Below are 25,635 nucleotides of genomic sequence, written 5' to 3'. Positions count from 1 at the left end.
CAAGAGCACTGACGTTCTAATGTAAGAATTCAGTGCTTTTTGCGCAAATACTTTGATGCTCCCGCTCAGGGATAAGCCCTCTTGCGCAAGAGGGCCAGTGTAGACAGGCACCTTAATTTTTTGCGCAAAAGCACGTCTATACTGGGCATGGATGCTTTTGCGCAAAAGCACGTCTATACTGGGCATGGATGCTTTTGCGCAAAAGCACGTCTATACTGGGCATGGATGCTTTTGCGCAAAAGCATCCGTGCCAATCTAGATGCTCTTTTGCGGAAACACTTTTAATGGAAAAACTTTTCCGTTAAAAGTATTTCCGCAAAATTATGCCAGTCTAGACGTAGCCTTATTGTGTCTGTGTCACTTTTTCAATCCCCAGAACACTTCATAAGAGCTCAAATGCCTCATTCAATTTCTGAAATCCCTCACCTTCCCCCACAACCAGTGCATCCGAAGTGCTTTATCAGCTGGCACACTACAATAAAGGACTCTCAGTTTAAGAGCCAGTGCTATGAAACACACAATATGTTCCATTACAGCAAACTGGAAAGCAAGGATAAAGCTCGTTCTATTAGATGATTCATTTTTTCAATGAGGGGAAAAAAAGAAACATCACTAGTTTCAAATGGAGGTTATGCAAAATTGAGAGATGAGAAAAGGGTGTTGCGTAAATTAAGGAGAACGAGGAGCATAATCTAGTCAGATAAATATTTTTGCATCGAGGCTCTTAAACAAGAACTAAGAGAAAAGAGGAAATATATTAGAACTTTTCCAAATCCTCTTTTTAGAGCTACCCAACTTACCTTTTCTCTAACTTCATCAGAGGCATAATGCCCAGCAGCCAGCAAGGCTTGACCAGATTCATCAGCAGATTTAAAGCTGTCTTCATGGGCATCAATTTCTCCCTATGGGAAACAAATACATGGTTTCTTAAATTCTAAGGAAAACAACCCCAACTATTTTAGGATATCATTAAAATATGAACTTGAAAATCAAGTTGAATACTGAAAATAAAGCAAAAAAGACAACATTCAGATATCTATGTATGAAAACAGTCTAATTTCTTGTATAGTAATGCAGATACAATTCAAATGTGTCTGATAATTAGAAGCTACAAGTCAGATTTCAAGCTATCTTTTTGTACTCAGAAACCCTATAAGGCTGGAGAATTTAGACCATGAAAGTCACAACTTTAATGAAGCTCAAGTAGAAAGAATAACTAGTAAACACAATTTGAATATACAGAAAGGAAAGATGCATGAGTGATAGTAACGGTATTACCAGAAATTATCTTTAAAATATCACGTGGAACTCAAATAATGGGACTCCAAGCTATAAAAGAAAAGCCTGTTCAACTATAATTCTGCAGCATACTAGGGATGTTAAATATCAGTTAACTGAATAGTCGAGTAACCTCATGAATTCTTACCAGTTAGTTGACTATTCTATAGTCCCTGGGGACAGTAGCCACTGCGCCTCACCCCTCAAGAAGCCCCCTGCCACTCCATGCTGCTGCTAGGAAGGAATTGGTCTGTGGGGATAGCCAGTTTAAAAACCAGCTCCCCCTCGGGGACCGACTGCCTGTCACCCGGTGCTGTTGCCTCTGATCGTAAGCCAGGACTGAGCCGGGCTGCTGGCCAGCCCGCTAAAAAATTTACTGCCAAGGGCAGGAGAGAAATTAGTGTTGTCTATAGCATTAACCTATAGGCTTTTGCTTATCGGTTAATTGGTTATCGACTACACTATTACATCCCTACAGTGTACACGTGATAAGAAAGCATGATATAAAATTCAGAGAAGCTATGAAATTCAGAGGTTATAGTGATAATATTATCTTGAAACTATCTGAATTAATTTGTTTTAGGAGCAGAGGGAGAAGAGAGGCAAGGAAAGAATAGCATAACTGAAGCTGAGATGTTAATCTAGATTCCTAAAATTAATCTCCTTGTTTGTGTAGGTTTCAGTTCTACTCAACATTAAAAAACCCTTACAGTTTCAAATTTGTCTTTGATGATAAGTTCTCTGAAACATAGTTCAGTATTTGCTCATTTATCTATTAAACAAGAAGCAATCATACAAACTCTTAAATCAGAACAGAATGCTACCAAGTACATTCAAGTGGAATGACAAATTTAAAGCCTGCTAATGCTACAACATAACGTGAGCAATTTAGGGAAAAAACTAATTTTAAGTAAGGCCAAGAAGATTAAGCTATATGGTTGTTACTACCTTATGCTCCTGATGTCTATCAAGGAGGGCTTCAGCTCCAGCTACATCATTGGCAAGTTCATCAGCATTAATTAGAGCCTTCATTTCAGTCACCCAGCTAGTAAGGTCACGGAAGTCTGCAAGAAAGCGCTGCAGTCTTTGGAAAACAAATGGCAGAAGTCAGAAATCATTTGTGAGCACATGATCTCCATCCCGCCCTCCCCCTTTTTGCAACACTGTACCTGTAAATTAAGACAATGAGAAAAAATAGAAGTTACTTAATTATAGTAAATAGCCAAATTACAATCTTCAGCAATGTGACATTTTTCTATACCTTAAACACTTCAAGATCAAAGGACATGTTTTCTGGTATTTTTAAGTTTCCACCCAATTTTTCTCAGGGAAACATGAGGTAAACCACCTGAACTGAAAGGAAAAGGAATATTTCTATTTGCAAGCTTGCATGCAGGAAGCCAAGAGGAAACAAGGGTGGTGTTAATGTGGTGACTCTAAAATTTTTGATCTGCTGATCACTTCTGTATGGATCACAGACTTGCTACTGCTATAACTGTGAAGTATGCAAAACTGGGAGAGAGAGGGGCAGTTTGGCCATTCTAGAAAGCTTCAACTACACACGCCTCAGACTTCAATAAGAGTTCTCTTGTTTTCCGAACACCTTTTCTTCATATTCCCCTGCCTTTAGGGTTACTTGAAAAGGAAATAAAGTCTTAATGACTCTTTTGGCAGGTACCTTTGGATATGTTTAACACCCATCAACTTTGCTGAGAAAACTGAGTTTAAAATGGAAGCAAATACAGGGGAGAACAGAAACAAACCACAAAAGTAACCTGAAGAGATCACAGCAGTGCAGGATACAGAAATAGGGAGAGGGAGGAATCATTAGTAATAAATAAAATCCTACATATACTGTGGGAGAGGACAAATAGCATAGCAAATAGCATGCAATCAATATAAATGAACAGCCACATTCAACTGAGTTTATTTTTCTTTTAAAATGCTCTAATATTTTATTTAACTAAAACTATTTATGACTACAGAAGCCAACTAATTAGGCTTCTGTAATGCTGGAGGCAAAAAGAGAACAAGAAGATCCCATGGGACACAAGAATTGTCATAGTAGATGAGCTCAATGCTCTGTCTAGTTTTATATATTTTCCCAGACAGTGGCTAATACCAGAGATTCACAAGAAAAGGTTTGAAAGCTATTGCTATAATGTTGGAAATATAAAGCCACTTTTCCCATTAGTAATCCCTAAACACATTCACTTTAAAAGCAAGATCATATCTTTGTGTACAATATTTGTATCTTGAAACACTAACTCATTCAAAATCTTGGAAATGGCTTTCCTTTCTCCTTCCTACAGCCCTGTATTTAATTTAGGAGATGCAAAAGGTTCTTCCAGTGATACAGCATTCCTACCTATAAGAGTCATTCAGGCGAGCATGCCTCTCTGCTGCAAGAGTGCGAATGTGTTCCCAGTTTGCAATCAACTCCTCTCGTTTCATCTGGATCTGAGAGGCATTCTGTGGGTGTGATTGCTGCAGACGATCAGCTTCTGCACACAAGGCCTTTACCTAGATAAATACACAACTTGCCATAAGCTTATTCTAAAAACTATATTATTTACATTACAGACAAAATGGCTACTCTAAGTACCTTGTCCTCCAGAGCTGCAAGATCTCTCTCTAGGCCCTCATGCTTGCGGAGCAGAGCCTGCACACTGGCTAAGTCTCTGCCAAAATCATCAGAGGCCATCAACTGCTCCTTCTCTTTAATCCAGCTTATGGTCTCATCCACATCCCTTCAAAAAGTAACACACATTAATTTGCATTTATCTCTTTTACAAGGAAAGGAAGAAAGTACAGGTTGGACCTCCCTGGTCCAGCACCCTCTGGACGTGACTAGTCCTGAATGAGGGAGTGCAGGGGAGGTCAGTCTCAGCCCCTTCAATAATGGATTCTGGGTTCTTCCATCAGCAGACCCAGCCAACTTCCCTCCAGACTCCACACCCTCACCTGGCTATGCTGCTGGCCATCTGCCCCCCTTCTGGTCACTGCCTGGGCTCCAGATTCCCTGCCCTCGACGGGCTCTACTGCCAGTCTGGCCCCACTGCTGAGCTCCATGCCCCTCAGTCCAGGCCCTGGGCCTCTCGGCTCTTCTTCCAGCTGCCAACCCCCAGTCCCACATGTGGAAACCAGACTCCAAGCCACTGGCACTCTCTGGTCCAGCAACATCAGTGGTCCGGCAATGCTGCTGGACCACAGAGCCGCAGACCACAGAGGTTCAACCTGTAGAAAGCTTCCATCTGACACAAACGTAATAATGATGTAGGCCTACAAGACAATCCAGTCCTGCTGATATTCAAGTTAGGGCTGTCAATTGACCTGCATTAATGCCTGCAATTAACGCAGGACAGGATTAACACATTAATCGCAGGCGTTAATGCTGTGCTGCCTCTTTGAAGTGCCGCTCCAGCACTTCAAAGGGGTTTTACAATATGGAGTCAGGGATCAGCTGGGAACTCCAGCTGATCCTGGGCTCTATGCAGCGCTGCCCCGTTGAAATGCCACCACAGCGTTTCAAAGGGGAGTTAAAAAAAAATTAATGGAGATTGCCTATCTCCTAGAACTGGAAGGGACCTTGAAAGGTCATCGAGTCCAGTCCCCTGCCTTCACAGCAGGACCAAGTACCATCCCTGACAAATTTTTGCCCCAAATCCCTAAACGGCCTCCACAAGGATTGAACTCACAACCCTGGGTTTAGCAGGCCAATGCTCAAACCGCTGAGCTATCCCTCCCCCGCATCTGCCCCCCTTCAAATATCCGCCCCCATATCTGCCCCCCTTCAAAAACTTTAATCACTTGACAGCCTTAATTCAAATACCATTATACAGAAGCTTGCTAATCAATGCTTAGGAAACTAGCCAACCTAGAATGTTTTACAAGTGTTTTTTTAAGGTTTGGGTGCACAGGTGGCCAGTGGGTGTAGAGGCAGATCAGGATTTTCAGCTTCTGTTCCCTCCCTATCTCCCCACCCCTGCAGAAAGTCATTCTTTTTTAAGCCTCACTGAACCTACAATGCCCATCTCCCATGACTGCTAAAATCAACCTCTTTCATCATCTCAAAAACTAACAAGACCAATCAGAGAGCACAGACGAGGGTATTGAAAGCAAAATCTATCAAAGCCCAGAGTTGATCCATGCCAGCTAGTTAGCAAAGAGTATGAGAAGGGGACAGGTCTTCTAGTGTTTACCTAGATAGGATTTAGAGGAGGGGGCCTTCAGACAGGTGAGAGGAAGACAGAACTGCCATGTGGCAAGGAAAAGGAGAGAGAGGAGGTTTATAGATAAGGAGCGAAGTCAGATTACTATTCTAGATGTTGCCAGGTCATTTCAGGAAGGAACAATCAATCAGCTGTTAAAAATGTGACAGAAGATGTCAAGTATTCACAAAGCCTTAAATGCAATAGAATGCACCATTAGATATTTCTTAGTCAAAGTCACAGGCACTAAATGAATTTGGCCAAAACAATACCTGTTAAAGCGCTGAACTTCAGCTGCGCCAAAGAGTTTCCCCTGCCTCTGAAGAGCCAGCCCTTTAAGACGTTGCCAGCCTGCATTTACTTCATCCTGCTTAGACTTGATCATCTGTTCCTCAGGGTGCTGCTCCTGATGAGCAAAAAAATATGGCTTACAGTCCATGGATTTATTTCCACAGACACCAACCCAGTTCCTGTGTTCTATAAAGATCAGTTTATAAACAGCTTCTCTTTCCTCCCAACTTCATAGTTTTCTTGCAACAGCAAAGCATCCAATACTTTCATAAGATACTATATAAAACCCTACCATTCTTTTTGTTTACTATAAGCATCTGGAAAAGTAATCCCCATTTTCCCAGGATTCCATGCCTTCTGACCACCAGTTGATCAACTGGTGCAGAAAATGTACCGAATGTTGGATGGTATAGGAGAAACAGTTTTAACTTCAGACCTCCAAGAGTTTGTCAGTTTCTCCAATAAAACACTCCTCATAGGATCTTTGAGGAAGGTTCTTGTCTAACACAGCCTTGCTGCTCAAGCCAAAAAAAAATTAAATAAATAAATAAATAAATAAAAAACTTTGCTTGAGAATTCAGCATCTATAGATTTATCCCAGAGGCAAGTGCACTCGCCTCTGTTTCCCTGCCAGGTGACAGCTGGTATAGCATAGCAAATTTTTTCCCACTGAGTTACAAATGTTTTCACAATTATCACAATAGATTTTGGCTACTTTAAACTGTATTTTATGCTACCAGTTGCAGTACTTTTTTGGGAAAATTATTTCAATTTTCTACTCAACACTTCTTAAATAATCTAAATAGCATCACTGAGGAGACCTTTTCACAACACACGTGTTTACCTGGATAAGTTTTCCAGCAAACTGGTTCACTTCATTTACTCTTTCTTCATGGGCTGCCAGGTCTGTCTGAAACTCTTCAAATTTCTTTTGTAAAACCTCAACATGCTCAAGATCCAGGCCAAGTTCTTCTGAAGTCACTATTGCTTCCTAGCATATTAGGAAACAAAGAAAAGCAGTTCTATCAAAAACCAGTGCACTGAAAACGAGAGGTTCTAGCTGCAGAATGCTGCCACTTCAAAGACAAATACAGTGTGTACTGGAAAACAAAGTTCATCATGCTTAAAATCAGTTTTAAAATGCAACCTTAAAATGACAGTGTGTCAAATTAAAGGCCACTTAATCTTAAGGATGTTAAGTAACGGAATTTCCATCGACTACTCCACTGTCAATAGGCACTTCTGCATTCCTCCTTTGAAATGTACAAGAGCCCCATTGGCCTACATTTCAAAGGAGGAATACAGAACTCCACATGCAGCCTGGGGCCAGCAGGAAGTCCCATTGATGCCGGGCTGCACCTGGCATGCCAGCTTTGAAATGTACAAGAAACCCCAGCGGAGGCTCCTATACATTTCAAAGCAGCAGCGCAGCATGAAGCCCTGTGCTAGTGTGGGAGTCCCCTGCTGACCCCAAGCTCCATGCCGTGCTGCTGCTTTGAAATGCCACACAGAGGCGGGTCAAGCTGGGGACTCCCCAGCTGATCCTGGGCTCCACATGGCTTTTCAGTGGAACCTAGCATTTCAAAGGGACAGTGCTGCACATCTGAGCCAGGGATCAGCAGTGTGGCACTGCCCCTTTGAATGCAGTCTCGGCTTTTCAGAGGGGCAGCACGCTCCACAGTTGATCCTGCGCTCAGTTGTGCAGTGCTGCCTCTTTGAAGTACCCCTTTTCTCCTTCCCCCCAGCTCTGCTGTCTCTATCTGATGGAGGCACCAAGGGGTGGGGGGGAAATTGACTAATTGACTGACTATCCAATAAGCATTTGCTTATCAGATAGTTGACTAGTTCTTAACATCCCTACTTCATCTGAATATTTTTCACTTCCTAGTGTTACAAGCAACATCTAAGACTACTATACAAATATTAGAATTATTATACTACTTTTTCTAGTTTGTTTACTTTGCTGTCAGTTTCTCTAGAGTCTTTTGTCTGTTTGAATGGTTCTTTTCCAAAGCAACTGTTTTGTTTTTTAAACAGGAAGCTTTGGTTATCAAAATTCAAAATTTCTAGGCATAATTGGGGGCATATATAATGACTGAAATTATTTGTAACTCCTGTATTTGGCATTAACTGGATTTCAAGTTGACAGTGCCAGATTGGCTAATTTTAATGTGGGACAGCTTTATGAAAAATATTTTGTAATATTTATTAGCAGTTATGGAGGATTTACAATTCCAACCTCCACAAGTGCCACAAAACAGCAAGACATTAAGAAAACCTAACTGATCGTTTTGTGGCTTTTAAACTTTAGCATTGTGGTTCTGCTTCCTCAAATGTTCAGAGGTAAAAAGCTAATTGGTCTCTTGCAATGGTTTCCTAAAGCTATTCCAGGTACAGATACGCTTTTCAGTGGCTAGACAGGCCATTTAAGCATAGTTTCACAAAATCTTACTTTTATGGGCCACAGATTTTACAACATAGGTAAGGTACATTCACTGACTGAGAAATATTAAGGGCCATAGGCTTATTGGTTAATCTTCTCGACTATTTGCATTTCCCGCCCGCCCTTGCTGCTTCTGTATCAGAGACAGCAAGGGGCGGGGGAGCAGAAGCAGGAGCTGGCTTAAAAACGGTTCCCCCCAGCACCAGCTCTGTGATGCCACCTGCCAGAGGCAACACCACCAGGGAGGAAGGCAGGGGAGGCTGCCGTGAAGAAAGCATGGGCCCACCATGGACAAAGGCTGGTCCTGGCAGCAGCCTCTGAACATGGGGAGTTGGGATCCCCTGCAGACAGGGGCTGCTCCGGACCAGCCTCTGTCCATGGTTAGCCCAGGTCACTACAGACAAAGGTTTCTTTGCGGCAGCCTCACTGCCCACCTAGCAGCCTTCGTCTGTGGGGAGCACGGACCCACCATGGACAGGGGCTGCTGACACCCCATGCTGCTGCCTCTGTATCAGAGGCAGCAGCACAGAGTGGCAGGCAGCCCATTTGCATGGGGAGCTGGGTTTTAAACTGGGTCCCCTTGCGGACTGGCTCCCGCTGGGCACCCTGCGCCGCTACCTCTGTAACAGAGGCAGCAGCATGAGGTGGCAGGAGCTCCCTGGGAGTGTGGCCAGAGCACATTGGTTGCCACCTGGGGACTATAAAATAATGGAGTAACTGCTAAGAATTCATGAGATTACTCAACTACTCAATTACCCAATATCTAACATCCCTACTGTATACTTACCATTTATAGCACACAAATCACAGCAGCCACATGATGCTTTTGCACAGTAAGATAGCATGTTTTGATAAAATAGCTCCACACAAACCTCTTCAATGGAACTTGAATCTTGTAAAGGCTATATGATGCAAGTGGATATTCTTTTAACCATAATATACCTTGTCATTGATCCAGTCCAAGACATCTTCGCATTCTCGTAAGTACTGCACCAGCTTCTGCGCTTGCAGCAACTTGATTCCCTTTTCACGCATCTTCTCAAGCAACAGCTCCCAGAGTCGATGAAGGTCCTGGAGTCGAATCTGAAAGATGCAGAAGTTAACAATACTATTTCATAAAAAATGAAACTATGTAACGCAATTATTTTCTCCTCTCCTAAAATGATAGCAATTTCCATTTTAATCCTATTTTCATGAAGGTTATACTAGGTAAAGCATGGATGAACTCTATCAACTAATAAGACATAAATGTGTAGAGTCATAGGATCTCAAAAAGAGTTCCACGTAACTCAACAATTTCTGTCGTTCACCAATAGGGTCCAATATAAAATATTACTTCACCCACCTTGTCTCACTATAATGTTTTAATAGAAATTAAAAGAAACACACAAATTTCAAAATAGGAAAATAGCTGTTCCACCCATTACTTATAATGCTACACACATTGAGATTTAAAACATGAAAAGCAAGTAGAGTAGCTTTGGAAATTTAACAAATGGATACATACTTATTACAAGTATTTAATATGCTCAGTTATGAAGGTTAAATAGAAGAGAAGAATCTCACACTATTTGAATCTCTAACATTGTCCAACAGCACGCTGCAAACCATCAAAGAGGAAGAGGCATTCAAAGAGAAAGTGACAGCAGCATTGCATAGTCAAAGATTCACCTACTCGTATATGGTACCCAACTTGAGTAGCTGTTACTATTGGGCGTTGTGCAGTCCTGTATGGCGTGAAAGACTAAACCATTAACAAACAGGTTACCATTCCAAACAGAACACAAACTGAAGTTTACATTGATCACCACATACCAGGATTTTCAATATTTTTAAAGGAATAAGATCACTTATTTGAAAAGCAATTTCTTAGATTTGTTAAGGATAAATTACAAGACCAAAATATCCTTATGCAATGAGATGGTTAAAGCTAGTACGCATAATTTATAAAAAGTACTCTAAAATAATGACACAAAGTAGTCATTCAACCCCTGCAAAACTCAACCCTTAGCTCAGTTGTACATTAGAAATTTAACAAAATTAATCAGCAAATTTGATCATTGTGAAAAGACAGTCCATGTCACTAACTTCTCTTTTTTTTGAAAAGCTTTACCTTTCAGAGCTGTTTTAAGAAGTGACAAGAAAACTAAAATATTTGGAAAATGTATTTGTTCTATTAAACATTTGTCCACATTGATGTCTACAAATTAGTTATCAATTTGACTATTCATATGTAAACTTAACAAAGACCTTGAAATAGGGATATAAGAGAGTAGTGGAGTCAACTACTTGCATTTCCTTCCCCTCTACACCCCTGCTGCCTCTATATCACAGCCTGGGGAGAGCAGAAGCCAGTGCTGGGGGAAGCCAGCTTAAAAGCTGGTTCCCCCAGCACTGTTTCTGCAGAGCCGCTGCCTCTAACCAGTGGCCCATCACAGAGAGGTGTTGCTCCAGCATCCCAACTGGAGCAGCTTCTGCAGTGGGCCTAGGCATCCTGCAGGCAGGGGCTGCTCGGACTGGGACACCTTCTTTTAATTGGCTAACCAGTTAAACAATAGGTTTATCTAGTTTGCCAATTAAACAGGATTTTACATCCCCTAGATCAAAGAAAGCTATTTTAATAATAAGCCAAGATGTGTCAAAACTTGTAGATAATATAGCATAGCAACAAGTGCTTTAAAAATAGACTTGGTGCTGCAATACACAGTTTGGGAGATTTAGAAGGAAAGTTTTTAGGAAAAGGAGAAAAAGCGCCTATTGTACACTGAAGAAAAAAGCTTGTAGAAAACAAAGATTTCTAACACTCACTCTTATAGTTTCAGATGCAAAATGCCCTTCATTAATCATCTGGTTTCCAGTCTCATCTAGTTTAACGATAGCCCCTGAATTGGCTTGCACCTCAGCTTCAAAGGCTTGGTGTTTCTGCAGTTTTCCCTGAAAGTAAAATATTAAAGGTAACTAAAATCTGGAGAGCTGCTTTCATCCACACACACCCTCAAACGCTGTACTTTCATTTTTTAAGTAATAAAAATAGGTGTTTCATCCATTTGTTCCAAGTGATATAGATAGCACATGAAAAAGTGTGCATGCACTTGTGGGGGGCCGTGTTTTCTTTTCTTTTACTTTTTGCACTTGTAGTAGCAGTCACATACAGTAAAGCAGCACACTTGAAATAAAAGCTGTATCATATTTCATGGGTGGATTCAAAAATCTCCATTTCAGTTATTTTATCTGTAGTGTTCAAATACTTTGGAGGCAATCCCTCTCACACAGCATTACTTTCTGTCTATGTAGTTTTTACAGAGAATAAATTTATAGAAATCTACTCACATAACTGATGTGTCCAATGGTTTCAAAAAAATAAAGGCTGTACTGACATTTCATTCCCTCAAGGGCTAATAAGGCTTATTAATCCATTATTACAATACTCCATTTACATATATCAATTTAGAAACCAGTTTGCTGAACCACTTTGCAGAATTTTAAATGTTTGCATTTAGCTTCATCACTATTATTTCTGTACTTTTACATTTGTTGTATTTATTCCACGGACCAAACTTGTTATGCTTGGAGGTGAATGGCACAGGGGTGTAAATGAGGGACACACAGAAATAGTACGTACCTGTAAATTGGTTGGGTCTTTATAATTCTCATCGGATGCAATCTGGAGTTTCTCCTGGATCCATTTTTCCAGCTCATCTGCATCACGCTGAAAAAACTGGAATCGGTAGGAATCTTCAAGCTTTTGGCGCCTCAAAGTAGATAATTCCTTGAACCTGTGGTATCGGTCCAAAACTTGCTGGCGCCTCTCTTGGATATCCTCTGCTGTTTCCAGCACTTTCACACCACTTGGATCCATTTTCTAAAAGTCAAAATACTTGAGTTAACTTTGCTTCTAAGAAGAAATAATAGCAAATATGCAAAGGTCTGAGTAAGGAAAGTTTATTTTCTCTCACGCATGGTTTACTTACAATGTTTCTTATATAAAGAAACTTGTCTAGCGAGAAAGCATTAGAAGGGAAAATCCAATAAAAAGACTGAACTACCACTTTTTTTCTTAAAGTGATAGAAATGTAGCCGTGTTAGACTGGTGTAGCTGAAACAAAATACAGGACTATGTAGCACTTTAAAGACTAACAAGATGGTTTATTAGATGATGAGCTTTCGTGGGCCAGACCCACTTCCTCAGATCAAATAGTGGAAGAAAATAGTCACAACCATATATACCAAAGGATACAATTAAAAAAAAAAAAAGAACACATATGAAAAGGACAAATCACATTTCAGAACAGAAGGGGGATGCAGGGGGGGGGGGAGAGGAAGGTAAATGTCTGTGAGTTAATGATATTAGAGGTGGGGAAGGGTAGATGTCTGTGAGCTAATGTTAGCTCACAGACATCTACCCTTCCCCTTCTCTAATATCATTAACTCACAGACATTTACCTTCCTCTCCCCCCCCCCCCGCATCCCCCTTCTGTTCTGAAATGTGATTTGTCCTTTTCATATGTGTTCTTTTTTTTTTTTTAATTGTATCCTTTGGTATATATGGTTGTGACTATTTTCTTCCACTATTTGATCTGAGGAAGTGGGTCTGGCCCACGAAAGCTCATCATCTAATAAACCATCTTGTTAGTCTTTAAAGTGCTACATAGTCCTGTATTTTTTTTATTAAAAGCCTGAATGAAGAATTAAAGAATCTACCCAGCAATATAAGGTATTATCCAACATGGCCATAGTACCGTTGGTTGTATCTGATAAAAAAAAAATAAAACAAGAGCTAAGTACATGGGGAGGAAACTGTGTCACTCTTTCTACTGGAAAAAATGTTTAAAATCCAATAACAGAAACAGGCTAACAAACATTATTTCTTTTTATAGATAGGCCTTTTAGCCAATCCATGGTCAGTCTGTCTGTCTGTCTCTCTCTCACACCCACACCCACCCCCGCCCACCCACCCTTATAAAACAAAACTTTCTATTTTACATAAGACTTCAAAAACCAGTATGCAGTAAGTTCATGTTGAACTTTACAGCAGTGGCCTTTTGGGGGAGAAAGAAAAATAGTAGGATTTAGTCAATTATCCTTCTCAACTGTATATCTTGATTATAGTCCTTTTGCAAAAAGAATTCTGAAAACCATTTTTATTACACACTTCTGCAGGCACTTTCCATTAAATGTTTCCCTCCTTTTTGCTTCTTTATAGCTTCATCAAAATGTAAATATAAAGAGGGAACTTGATCCTCCAACACCAAAAGCTCTGATGGCACAGAAGAATTAAGGACAAATCGGACCAAAAATAAATTTCTGTTAATTACAGTCAGTGGCATTAAAATCTAATAGAGTTAAACATTTAACTGGAGATGTTTAACTGGAAACATCTCCTGGAGATGTTTGCAACTACCATTTTGTTCTTATAATTTTTCAGGGTTCACAGTTTATAGGTAAATTCTTATCTTAATGCACATTTACATGTACATCTCCCTTTATTATTAATCATGTAAATTCTATACACATTAAACAGTTATCAGAATGCATCACTTATGAAAGAAGTAGTGAAAAATTATATGCAGGGAAAGACAGGTGATCTCTAAGATGCTGCTGAATGAGGAATTTTTAATCTCTATCCAGCTGCATGTCTAAATTAGACAAGCATCTGTTTCATGGTTTCATACAAAATTCCACAGGCAGGAAATATGTTTGTCTTATTTCCTCTTCAGATTCCAGGCACTTGGAAAGAGAGCATCTGATAGAAAGGAACACACATGGGCAAATTCACACATTCCAAAACACTGAGCACAGTCACACCCTGCTGTAAGACAGCCATTTCAGCAGCAGTTGTTACACTGGTGAACTCTGAGGCCCAGCTGCATTGCGGCAGTTAAAGTGGGAGGATAGAAATTCTGCTGTGCTTTCATTTTCTAAGTAATAAAAATGGGTGTTTTATCCATTTGTTCCCAAGTGAGATAGATAGCACGTGAAAAAGTCTGCATGCACTTCAAAATTTCAATCTGATAAAAATGGCTATGCCTCACATCTGATTAGCAAATCTGAATCTGATGTAACCATCAGCCTCAAACGTAAGATCAGCTCAACTACAGGTTAATTTTTTGACAAACTAGTTGCTCTTTCAAGTTTACACTCTATGACAGGGATGACATGTTGAGAATATAAACTACTAAAATGCATTTATCCTGTACTATCTACTTCTAGCTATGATTGAATCTACTTACTTTTAAAAAACTGCTCTAGAGGTGTGGGATTGGAAAGTGTTTGAATCCTATTTGTGTCTGCTCATCTATATTTTCATCTCACAGCTTCCTATTTTGGTTATTTATACTACTGGAAAATATTAAGTCTTGTTTTTTTCATTAAGCTCCAGTTTTTACTCTTTTGTATATGTAACTTAAAATAGTTTGGATCCTATTTAAAAATAGGAAATATATTTTGTAATTTAATTTGTTAATTGAATTGTCTTTTTGCTGGAATTTGCAAAATAAAAGGCTCTTTGTAACTACAGTAAGTAGATCAAGTCAATTGTACAAGAAGTGCTTTGGTCTAGTAATAATGGACTGTTCTTTCCTGCAGCAAATCAGCTGACGTCAGCATACCTCTGTTCTGCCAAAATGTTATCAGCATTCACTAGGGAGTTCTGAGCATAAAAGTCACCAATGCTGCAGAATGATGCAGTCTGCATTCAGTATTTTCATTTAAAAATTGAAGTAACCCTGTCTGGAGTCAAAGAGTAATTCATTAACCTGTTTCTAAACCTTCTGCGGTTAAATAAGTTTCAAAATCTCCCTCTCTCTATAAAGGGCTACAACAGTACAAACAAGGAAAGCTATAAAAGCAGCTTAAGGTTGTTTTAAAAAAATCCACTTAAACACTGTATAATTTAGATGTACTCACATTACTAGCTTGACACCAGATAACTGACTTCATTCTTAAACACTGTACTTACAGACATCACATTCCACACATTACTGTGCTAGCTGCCTGAGACTGCTATAAGTGCAGAGACCAGCCCCTCCTATTGCAATCTGCACTGGGCTGATAAGGTCAGACATTACACAGAAAGTTCCAGGTTGTTCACGGAGGCTGTTCACGGAGGCTGTCTGAAATAAATAGGTTATTTCCTTCTGAAAACCTCAGTTTTCCTGATAGCTAAAAATATCAGAAAAATAGCTCCTAAGTGGCATAGATCATCTTCACAAAACATTTTAAATTTTTTATACTTTTCCCATTATTCTTAAATACTGTGAAACTATTTAAAAAACTATAAATCAGTCAATATCTCGACGAAATGATTGCAAGTTAATTGTTTTAAAGCTACTTTGTCTCAGATTTACTCTTAAATTCTCAATTTATAATCATAGTTTGTGTTTTAAAAAGAGACAGCAATGGCCAATGGGTGGAATGAAATTTGAAACAAAAATATCTATTACTCCCAGACCGCTTCAAAGGCACTGCGTGCCAAGGATTAGTCTACAGTTTTTTTAGAGGCATGCTAAGCATTTGAATGGGAATATTCAACTGTGGATATTTATAGATACAACAATGCAACAGTAATGTCAGCAACATCATTCAGCCATGGAAAGCAGTTGTATTTAGATGGGTTAGCAGGAATTATAGTTGGATAATATAATTAATGACTGTCAGCATTTTCATTTCTAAATCATGTTTTCAGTGTTTAAATCTTGGCTGTAAAAATTTGCTATGTACTCAAATTCTGTAAACAAGATCTTACCATAATACCATTTTTATAATTACCCAAATCTACCAAAATTAATTGGTTAAAAAAACACCTAGGCATTGTAATGATCAGTACTTTCAGAATATAATAAAGTCGTAACCACCTCTTAAAATAACCACTTGTATGTTTATTATACATATAGTGAGCATGCTTGCAACAATATAGTGCCCTCCTATTCTGGTAAAAGAAACTTGGTAGTACCGGATGCTTTTTAAAAAAAAAATCATGCAAATATTAAGTTATTTTTCATAGCTATTTTATTACAGGCTTTTCTTTTTTTCCTTTAAGGAGGAAAGAGAAGTGGTGATTCTCATTAAACAAAATCAAATATTGCACATAAGTAGTAAGAGCTTTATATTCCCTCAATGTAAATTTTAAAATAGAGAGGGACAAGGTGTGTGAGGTAATACTTATTAGACCAACTTCTGTTAGTCAGAGAAGCTTTTGAAACGCAAAGAGCTCTTCTTCAGGTCTGGGGAAAGAATTTTAATATGTCGACATCTTATTTTCACTTGTTCCAGTCAGGGCTTCCCTAAACATTTTAGAGACTCACTAAGCCAAACAGCCATAAAGTTTGAACAATGAAAGGCACCTTATAATGCCTATTTTGAACATAAGAATGGCAACAATGGACCAGACACCAAAGGTCATTATAACCCAATAACCTATCTTCCGACAACAGCCAGTGCCAAATTATCCAAGATGGATAAGGGAGAAGCATTTCTGGAAAGAAGTATGGTAGGGCTCTTTAAGTCGTTGAAGAAAATTCTGTGTGCCTATATTATGTTGGAAAAGCAATAAAGATGACGAGATTTAAAGCATCTCATACTAGGGATGGAAGCGACCAGTCAACTATCCGATAAGCATAAGCTTATCAGATAGCTGAGTAGTGACTTGACTAGTTGCTTCCCCCCCACCTTGCTGCTTCTATCACAGGCAGCCGGGGGGAGAGGAGGGAGGAGAGCAGGAGCTGATGCTGAGGGGAGGCATCTTAAAAGCTGGTTCCCCACAGCATTATCTCCGCAGAGGGCAGGTGAGGCAGAGGCATAGCAGGGGACCAGGCGTGAGCCAGGAATCAAATGATTCCTGGCTCATGCCTGGTCCCAGAAGCCACAGTTCCGCTTTTTAAATGTATTTCAGAGCCACTGGGCTCTTAAATATATTTAAAAAGCAGAAACGCAAGGGGGGGGGAGGAGGGAGCTGGGCACAAGCCGGAAATCAGCTGTCCTGGATCGCACCTGGTCCTCCCCACCACACTTCAGCCTTTTAAATTTATTAACAGCCTATCAGCTCTGAATACATTTAAAAGGCAAAGCTGCATCAGGGTTAGCTCCCAGGACCAGGAGCTAACCCCGCTGTGGCTCTAGTTTCCCCCATTTATCTACTAGCCTATGGAAATTCCACTGACTCGTCAATTAGTTGATTAAACGCAATTTAACATGCCTTATATAAAAAAACAACTATGGATTTTTTTAAAATTTACACTGCTATAAAAAAGGAAATACATACCCATTCATTTGGTTTATTATTGTTGGCAAGGATCTTTTCAAGTCCACAAAATATCAAAACTACAACTGAGGGTGCAATTTCAGTTACAAAACCCTACTGTGTCTCAATTTTTTGATCTGAGGAAGTGGGTCTGGCCCACGAAAGCTCATCATCTAATAAACCATCTTGTTAGTCTTTAAAGTGCTACATTGTCCTGCATTTTGCTTCAGCTACCCCAGACTAACACGGCTACATCTCTACCTCAATACTTTAAGACACTAGTAAAAAAAGCCATTCAAATGTTTAGAAACCCCTGTAATGCAGAAGCAAAAATGGGTCTGTGAAGCAAAGTGTTGCAGTAATAAATTCAAATGTCTTAGTTTCTGTATGTTTAAAATCAACTCATTTAATGCCGCATATTAGTATGGACTAACAACAGAACAAGAAAAAAAATCAAGTAGAAGATTAAATAGTACAATTCCTGGACATAAGAAACTGAAGTGCATAAAAAATGAGTGGTGAAAATGAAACTTGTGTAGGAGTAAAACATTGGACAGATGATCTCAGGGCTTGGGCACTGACAATTGTACATTAGTAAGAATACAAGGTAGTCTTAAAGGGTTTGTTTTTGATTTTGCCACTTTTAATTTGAAGATGTATATAAAATAGATAAATTTAATCACTTATAATGGTTCATTAAGTTAAACTCTTTAACTATCACAGACCTTTCACGTAACTATGCAGAGGTCAGCAGGGATTGCACTCTGCATCAAAGCTCATAAGAAAGCAAATTACCTTGACTGCATTGCATCAAAAGCCAGAAATGCAGAGGTGAGAATCAGTGATTCTCTTGTATAAATAGCCTTTTACCTTCCAACTTATTTCTTAATATTTTCTTACAATTATCACTTTTTACTTTACTTCAGTTATAAAAACATACTTATTTTACTCCCATAATAAGAGAGACTGTGTTTGTCTTTATACCCAGCTCAAGTTTTGTACACTGGTCTTATTTATGACGACTACCATTTTACAAAAAAACAAAATAAAAACCCGCACTACAGTAGCTACCCTACAATTATACGATTACACAGACTGTATATATTGATAGAACAGGAAACAATAACCATTTTTAGTTGACAGTAATTTACATTACATAGTACAGAACAGTAGATTTTCAGAAAGGTATTTTATTGGCCAACAGCCCTTTAAAGCAAAATAAAGCTTTATAAAAGTTAATCCACAACAAAAGTAGATAGACAGAGCTATGATCAGACAGAACAGAACAATGAGCACATACCATGCATCACAGGAAGACAATGGGAAGCCTGAAACAGGAAAAAATTAGCAGTCTCCACTCCACAGAGTACAAAAAGCTACTGCTGTATCCGTCATGCTGTATTGTAACATTCTATATTATATATACATAACTCTTAAAGAGACTTTTTTTTTTTTTTTTTTTTAGTACAAATAGGTCATCACTGCAACAAAGGCAGGCAAATGAAGAAACAGTGGCTCTACTACATGCATTTTGTAAAATACCTGGACTTTGAGTTTACGAAAGGATGACAACATGATGGAGGAATGTAGAGTCTAAAAGGGAGGTGGAAATCAAGATAACATACCACTATCTACAAATGTAGTAACATAAGTCAAATAAATCCAGTTCTTTTCAAAATATACATTCAAAATCACACCTTTCTACTTCCACTTCCTTTCTTCACCACATGTAATTTGGAATGATTGTTATGTAAGCTGCTGCACGCACAACACTCTCCCCATGCAACAATGTTAAGAATATCTATCAACTGTAATTAAAACAATTGAGAATTGACTTAGGATGCACACAATTTCCCATATCCAAAATTAAAGGAAAATAATGCAAAAAAGAAAGTAATCTCAGTTGGTAATCTACACTTCCACACACAAATTCATCAGACTGGGTGATTTTAAATACAGTCTCAGAAAACAACATGATTAAAGAGAAAGCTTTATATATAAAATCTCCTCCAGAATACTTAAATTCACATCCCATGTAAAATATGTGCGAGTAAACAAAATACGTGACGGAAACTATTTTGGGGGGAGGGATGATTGTTCAAGGAACAAGTGAATTAGTAAGTATGGCTGATACACTGAATTTTAATCTGTTCAGTTCCCTGCATCCTCTGCTTTGCATTTTCCATTGGTATACTGCAATCCATGTTCCTATATATGGACAACTGCAGTTATGTGCCTCTGTGTGTTCTGAAGCAAGTGCATATCTAGCACAGCATTATCATCGTTTAGGGCAAATCCATTACAGTAGTAAGAAGTCAGATTGTCACTTTGTTTTGATCTATGGTCAGCAACAGCCCATGGTGCAGTACTGCACTTGACAGCCTTCCTCAAAAGACATCTGCAATATGCTCCACTCCATTATTCTTGTGACCGGTCCAGGAACACGTTAGAGGGAGGGAGACAAAAACTACTGTATCAGGGGAAAAAAAGTCATCTTAAAATTACTTGCCTTAGGTTGGTGAGCGAGAAAGCAAGCAATTCACATCCCAAGAATAAGACATATTTTATCCAAAAATATATGATAAATGAATAGTATACAAAGGTCTGACAGGTGAAATTAAGGCAATAAAGAATTTTAAAATTATTTTCATGAAGCGATGAAAGGGATAGTTTTAAAATTGACAACTTGCAAATATGAGCAACACCCAGAGGTGCAACCGTCTGAAAAGACTGAGACTGTTCTTACCTTGCTTGCGCATCGGGACAGATGGTAAACAAGGTTTAATGTTGGATGGGGTTAATACCAAATTTAAAGGTAAAATAAAATGTGTTTGTTCATTTCAGCTACTATGAAGATCATAGAGGCACACCTATCTCTTTTTTTATTGTTGAAACTTGGTTTGACCTTTCCAAAGGTAAGATTTCTCTTACAACAGAAATGGAATTAAATTACCCCATTCTGAGCACTACTGAACCTCTTATTAGTTCAATGATTTTACACAGTCCAGTGGCTCCACTTACAAAGCCTCCTAGTTTTTAATCATTTTTTTCATTCTTTTCCAAACACATTTTATAAATACCCTGTGAGCTCAATACAAATTTCACAGCAAGCCTGATTTGTTAATCCCATAAAAATGCAGGAGACTGTCCAGGGAGGTTTTTTCCTGCATACCATTTGTCACATCAACACAACTGTCTTCCCGAGTCTACTTAAAACCGAGTGACAAGTTGCTCACTAACCATGTATATTTTAAGATACAATTTTTCAGTGAATGATTTAATTAAAGAATCCTGACTGGAGAGTAAAGTTACTGTAACATTTCTGCTGCATACACATGGACATTTGAAATACCAAATAAAGATGATTTTAAATATTAACACGATTACATTAGTACCAACATGTATTTCTTTTACTATGCATAAAACAGAACAAACATGGCTGACATACTCTTGATTTATCAGAAATATGTTATGTTCCGTAATTGCAGGAACAAGGTGAGAAAAGCAAAATCCTGATTTATCTGATTGTAAAGAGAGACATGATCTTCCTCCCTCCAGGCCCCATTATGTCAGGCATCTCAAGTCTTGCAAAGTCACACATTTGGAAGGGGACAATCATTTTAGGAGATTAATTGTAAGGCTTTTAAAAAGCCTCTTCCAGTTAGGATGAAGGATTTTCCTGTGTGCACTTCAATCAAGCAATTAAAACTTGCCTCATATAGTAAAGACCAAGATTATTTAAAAATACATATTTATCTTGGTCAATAAATTCTCCAGCCACCACCTAGAAATACAGAATCTCTCATTGACTTTTCTGTGTCTCCTGACCTTGGACAGTGGATGGGTTTGTGAATGCTTAGGGAAGCCATTGCTCTGAAATGAACCCATTGACAGGGTCATTCGAGACATTCACAGCCTGTGTTCAATTTTTCTCTCCAGATTTTTCTTCAAAAAAGGGGGGGCAGTAATTAGGCTGAGACGATTGCTTCGGGGGGAAGCATAGCTCCCTTACTCTTTTTTTGGGAGTGAGGGGAGATTTGCTGGCACTGCTATTTATCACCGTGGTTATTCCCTCCTTAGGGCAGTGAATGAAATTCCTGCTACTGCGGCTGAGAGCAACACAGGGCGGATCCGCCTCGCTCTCTTTCCCACACAAGAATCCTCTGGTCTTCCAGCCAAACAACCTCCCTCGCCCATCAGGGAAGAGCAACAGAAACGCAAACCGCTCCCTGCATTGCTACTCCACCCTGAGCTCGCCTATACTCAAGCGAGCCCAGAAAGACGGCAGGGGGAGAGAATAAAGAGCGTCTCTCTGCAGAGACTAGGTTCACTGGGGTGTCAAGCAGCGAGCCTGGGAGAAGAGGGGAGAGACTATCAAAGCGCTAAATCCCTCACGGGGAAGCCGAGTATCACTACGGATCCCCCGCGCCTGCCGGGGGCGAGCCCCGGGGAAGCGAGAAGGCAGGCAGGGCGGTGTCGCGAGGCACCATCGCTTTCCCAGATGAGCTCCCGCATCCACAGAAGGAACCAGCACCGCTACCCACCCAACCTTCGGCCGCCCTAAAGCGAGCCTCAGGGAAGCCGGGGTAACGGGGCTGCGCCCGCAACGCCCGTAAAACCCACCGGGAGGGGCGCGCTACATTTCTGCAGGCTAAAGGACCCGGGGAACCGTGGGAGAACCCAGCCGAGCTCGCCTTCGAGCAGCCCGCCCAGCCCTCGCACCGTCGAAGAGAGAACCAGCCCCGCGCTCCGACCTCACCAAGTCTATCGGAAGAGTCCACGGCCCACAGTTCTTCTCCCGACAGACTCCCCGCGCGCCGCCCAGCTCCAGCCTTTATAGAGGAGCGGCCCGGATATGACGTCAACCCCGCAGAACGGGTCTCTAGCTACGGAACTACTCGAATAGCTCCGGACTCAACCGAAGAGCGAGGGCCCCACCCCGCTGAGGCAACGGCTTTCAGAACCTGCGCACGGAAATAGCCGACTGAAGCCGAAGACGCCACCCGCAGTACGGAGAAATCCGAAAGGCTCCGAAAGGCTGGGAGAGGTTTGCGGAGGCTGTTCTGCTGGGCGCAGGGGAAAGCTGCAGTGGCTGCGGGCGGTGCCTGGGCTGCTCAAACAGGCGGTTTGGACTTCCCACAAACTCAGTTTCTAGCCCGCGTTCCCTGCAGCACAGACAGAGCGATCTCACACGATTGTAAGGCCTCCCATTGAATGGCATCCCCTCAAAATCCGAGTATTATTTGAGCGGAGACTACTGAAGTCGCTTACTTTATAAGGAAAGATTTAAAACAAAAGATAATTGAAAAGGTGCATTCATTTTTTCCATCAGGGGAATGTTTATTTTCATGCTCTTAGTCCCTCACTTTCAGGTTCCTGCCTGTAGCACACACTTGTAAAGTTGAACAAAAAAAAGCAGAATGTTTACATAAAAACTTTTAATTTACAATAAAAATGAACATGAAGCAAAGTTTAGATTTTTATAATACAACTAAAAGGTGCAGTGGCACCTTCAATTTGCATTACTGTTAAAGATACAAACTGTCTACATTTTAGACTCCTATGCAAGGTAAAAAGGATCCGTTTCAAAATATTGAGCATTTGCATAGCTGAGAGGTTTTTCTTTTTATATAAAGCTGGTACACAGAGCAACAATTGAAAAAAGTCTCATTTTAATAGAAACATTTGATGCTGTAATTATACCCTGTAAACTATGTTGTTCTCTGTTATTTTTAGCTAGATAGCTCCAGTAAGTCAGTTAATATATGGGATCAGAGTTTTGAGGTTTTGTTCTTTATTAAAAACACAAACATACATTTTCTTTCAACTCCTGTGAAGGTTGTTAAAGCAATTAAGCTAAAACAAAAATCTTCTACTGACATTGCATCAATACCTATAGGACTGCAACAGAGGAAATATGAGTCACAGCAATTTAAATCCAATCAAGTCCTCAATGTACAACAGTATTTCACGTCTGAGATTTCCCATTTCCACCGTATTTTAAATGAACATGCAGTATATGTACTTAAAACAAATCCTTTACATGCATTTGGAATTATGTAAATACATGCCATTACATTTTGCATTGAGATGATCTCTAAATATCCTGGACTAGGGCAAAATGGCCAACACTCAAATTGTCAAACAGTAAAAGCAGTTGCAACAGAAACTTACCTTAGACATCACGAGATCCAATGAGCTACCACCTTTTTGGGGGTAGCTCATAATTGTCTCTAGTAGTGCCTAAAGTATGGGTTACATTTTGATTATGCTAATTACATAAAGTGGAAACATTTTTAAAAATACATTTATTGCTGCATTTAAATATAGTTTCAAAAATCATGGCAATCCATTGCAAAAGCCTTTTTATACCTAAGGCAGAAAATCTCAACATCCTTATGATATTTATAAAAGCATGCACCGTCATCAATATCCCCAAATAACTAAAAATATACAAAGCTTTCTGCCTTGCATATTGTCATAAAACATGATCCATACAATAAAAATCTATAATATTAAACCAAAATATTCAATATTTTCAGTATTAAACAGAAACATTATCCAAGATGGCCATAAGAGTAAGCATTAGATAGTAAAAATGAATGAAGAGAAATGTATTTAATTGCATTGTAAAGAATAGATGCTACACTAAATAAATTGGAACAGTGGAAGAAATTTTACAAGGCACTAGATCTTGAGTACCTTATTGCTCTTTGCACTTTTGACAATTTCCTCCTATATGCTTTTAACAACATTATATCTAGAACAGCTATCAGTATTACCAACTCCAAGCAATCAAACTTTAAAAAAATAGTTTTCTTCTTTTATCTAGGAATTTTCCCCATGCATTTCCTGGGAAAGTTCAAGATATAAAATTTAAGCTATATAGATATATATTAAACACTGTAGTATAAGTTTTGTCAGTAGATCATCTTATATGCCCAAAATCTTGCTTTAAGTATTGTTTGTAGTAGTGTTTTGTAGAGCAGTGTTTGTAGCAGTGTTTTGTGAAAATCTTTGCTTCAGTGGTCATTTCCCAAATACATACAGATCACGTAATGAGATTTTACTTGTTTTCCTCTCTCTCAGAACTTGCTCTTCATTCAAGACATTTTTGGAGGTCTCAGTGAAAAAAATGCAGTAACATATGACAATGTAAAATCCTGTTCATTTTGTTAGAACAACTTTTACCTGAACTATTGAACTATTTCTGAATTAAAGGGTCTTCAAATATACAAAGGGAGAGGGGAAAAAGAGAGAGTCTGGTTGGTTTGTGGGAAATCTATAACAGTGAGTGATAGTTAATTCTAGTACCTAATTCAAACAGAGCCTAAGACAACAGCAAGCAAGTGGCTACCATATGATGGCTGTTAAGTGGCCTACGAAAAATGAGTCTGTTGGTGTCCAGTCCAGCGATTTGGAATCCAGCTCAGTTCAGCTCTCATTACAAGGCTGTCAATACTCAGCAAAGAGGTCCAATATCAAATAAATATGCAAAATGAATTAGCTCCTCAATACTAGATATGACCCTCCAGTGTGCAGTTGAAGCACATGAGCAGTGCAATGAGGGCAGGTGGAGGAAGATTCTGGATCAAAACCTGAAATGCTATACTATGTGCAATGATAGACATGTTTCCACATTGTCCCACCCTATTTCTGAATAAGACACCCTCTGGTTAGCCATATAATTTAATATTAAATCTCTTCCTGTCAGAGAGTGTCAATTATCTATCCAATTACAATATAGAGACCTGTCCACTAGAAATGGGGAAAATATTAACATATAGCACATAATCGCTACCTCTTCAATAGCCTCTCAAGTGACGTACTTGCACTCCCCCAGCTGTCAAAAATAACATCAGCTTGACCACCCAAAACCGCATTATTGGTAGTCATCTATTAGGGATTCCCAGAAACTTACTTGGCACCATCACAGGCACCAGCAGAGAAAAGTAAACTGCAGCAGCTTTAGGTTAAAAAAAAGTTTTAAACTTCACATCCTTTTCAATTAGAATCTAGAATGAACCATTCTTACGATAATTCACCATTACACTCTTACTATGAAATTATTTCAGTACTTCCATACACAAACTGTAGTAAAACTAATACAATCCATGTCAGTCCAAATTAAAGGCTTTTTTTTCCTACATAGGTCGATACCATTGTTCAGTTCA

At 39.4% G+C, this 25,635-nt stretch overlaps 1 protein-coding gene across 11 annotated transcripts in view; it reads right to left on the bottom strand.

Annotated features, from left to right (window-relative positions):
* SPTAN1 (spectrin alpha, non-erythrocytic 1) overlaps nucleotides 1-22,365 on the bottom strand; it is an 84,698-nt gene extending 62,333 nt beyond the window's left edge. For 5 of the 11 annotated variants that reach the window (XM_075905915.2, XM_075905911.2, XM_075905917.2 and 2 more), the window contains exons 1-11: nucleotides 22,221-22,290; nucleotides 19,004-19,054; nucleotides 11,846-12,085; nucleotides 11,032-11,157; nucleotides 9,166-9,306; nucleotides 6,625-6,771; nucleotides 5,762-5,895; nucleotides 3,884-4,028; nucleotides 3,647-3,801; nucleotides 2,227-2,362; nucleotides 801-902 (exon numbers count right to left, since the gene is read on the bottom strand). In XM_075905915.2, coding sequence (XP_075762030.1) covers nucleotides 801-902; nucleotides 2,227-2,362; nucleotides 3,647-3,801; nucleotides 3,884-4,028; nucleotides 5,762-5,895; nucleotides 6,625-6,771; nucleotides 9,166-9,306; nucleotides 11,032-11,157; nucleotides 11,846-12,085; nucleotides 19,004-19,036 — 1,359 coding nt within the window. In that variant the 5' untranslated portion in view covers nucleotides 19,037-19,054; nucleotides 22,221-22,290. Of the gene's footprint in view, nucleotides 1-800; nucleotides 903-2,226; nucleotides 2,363-3,646; nucleotides 3,802-3,883; nucleotides 4,029-5,761; nucleotides 5,896-6,624; nucleotides 6,772-9,165; nucleotides 9,307-11,031; nucleotides 11,158-11,845; nucleotides 12,086-15,129; nucleotides 15,150-18,761; nucleotides 18,891-19,003; nucleotides 19,055-22,220 lie in introns of those variants that run through there. The other 6 variants (XM_075905909.2, XM_075905914.2, XM_075905920.2 and 3 more) reach the window with 5 other exon arrangements.
* Between the last annotated feature and the right edge of the window lie 3,270 nt (nucleotides 22,366-25,635).

This window comes from Pelodiscus sinensis, chromosome 23 (assembly GCF_052426305.1).
Source record: "Pelodiscus sinensis isolate ZL-2025 chromosome 23, ASM5242630v1, whole genome shotgun sequence".
In the NCBI taxonomy this organism is placed as follows: domain Eukaryota; kingdom Metazoa; phylum Chordata; order Testudines; family Trionychidae; genus Pelodiscus; species Pelodiscus sinensis.
This window is presented reverse-complemented; position numbering and strand designations above follow the sequence as displayed.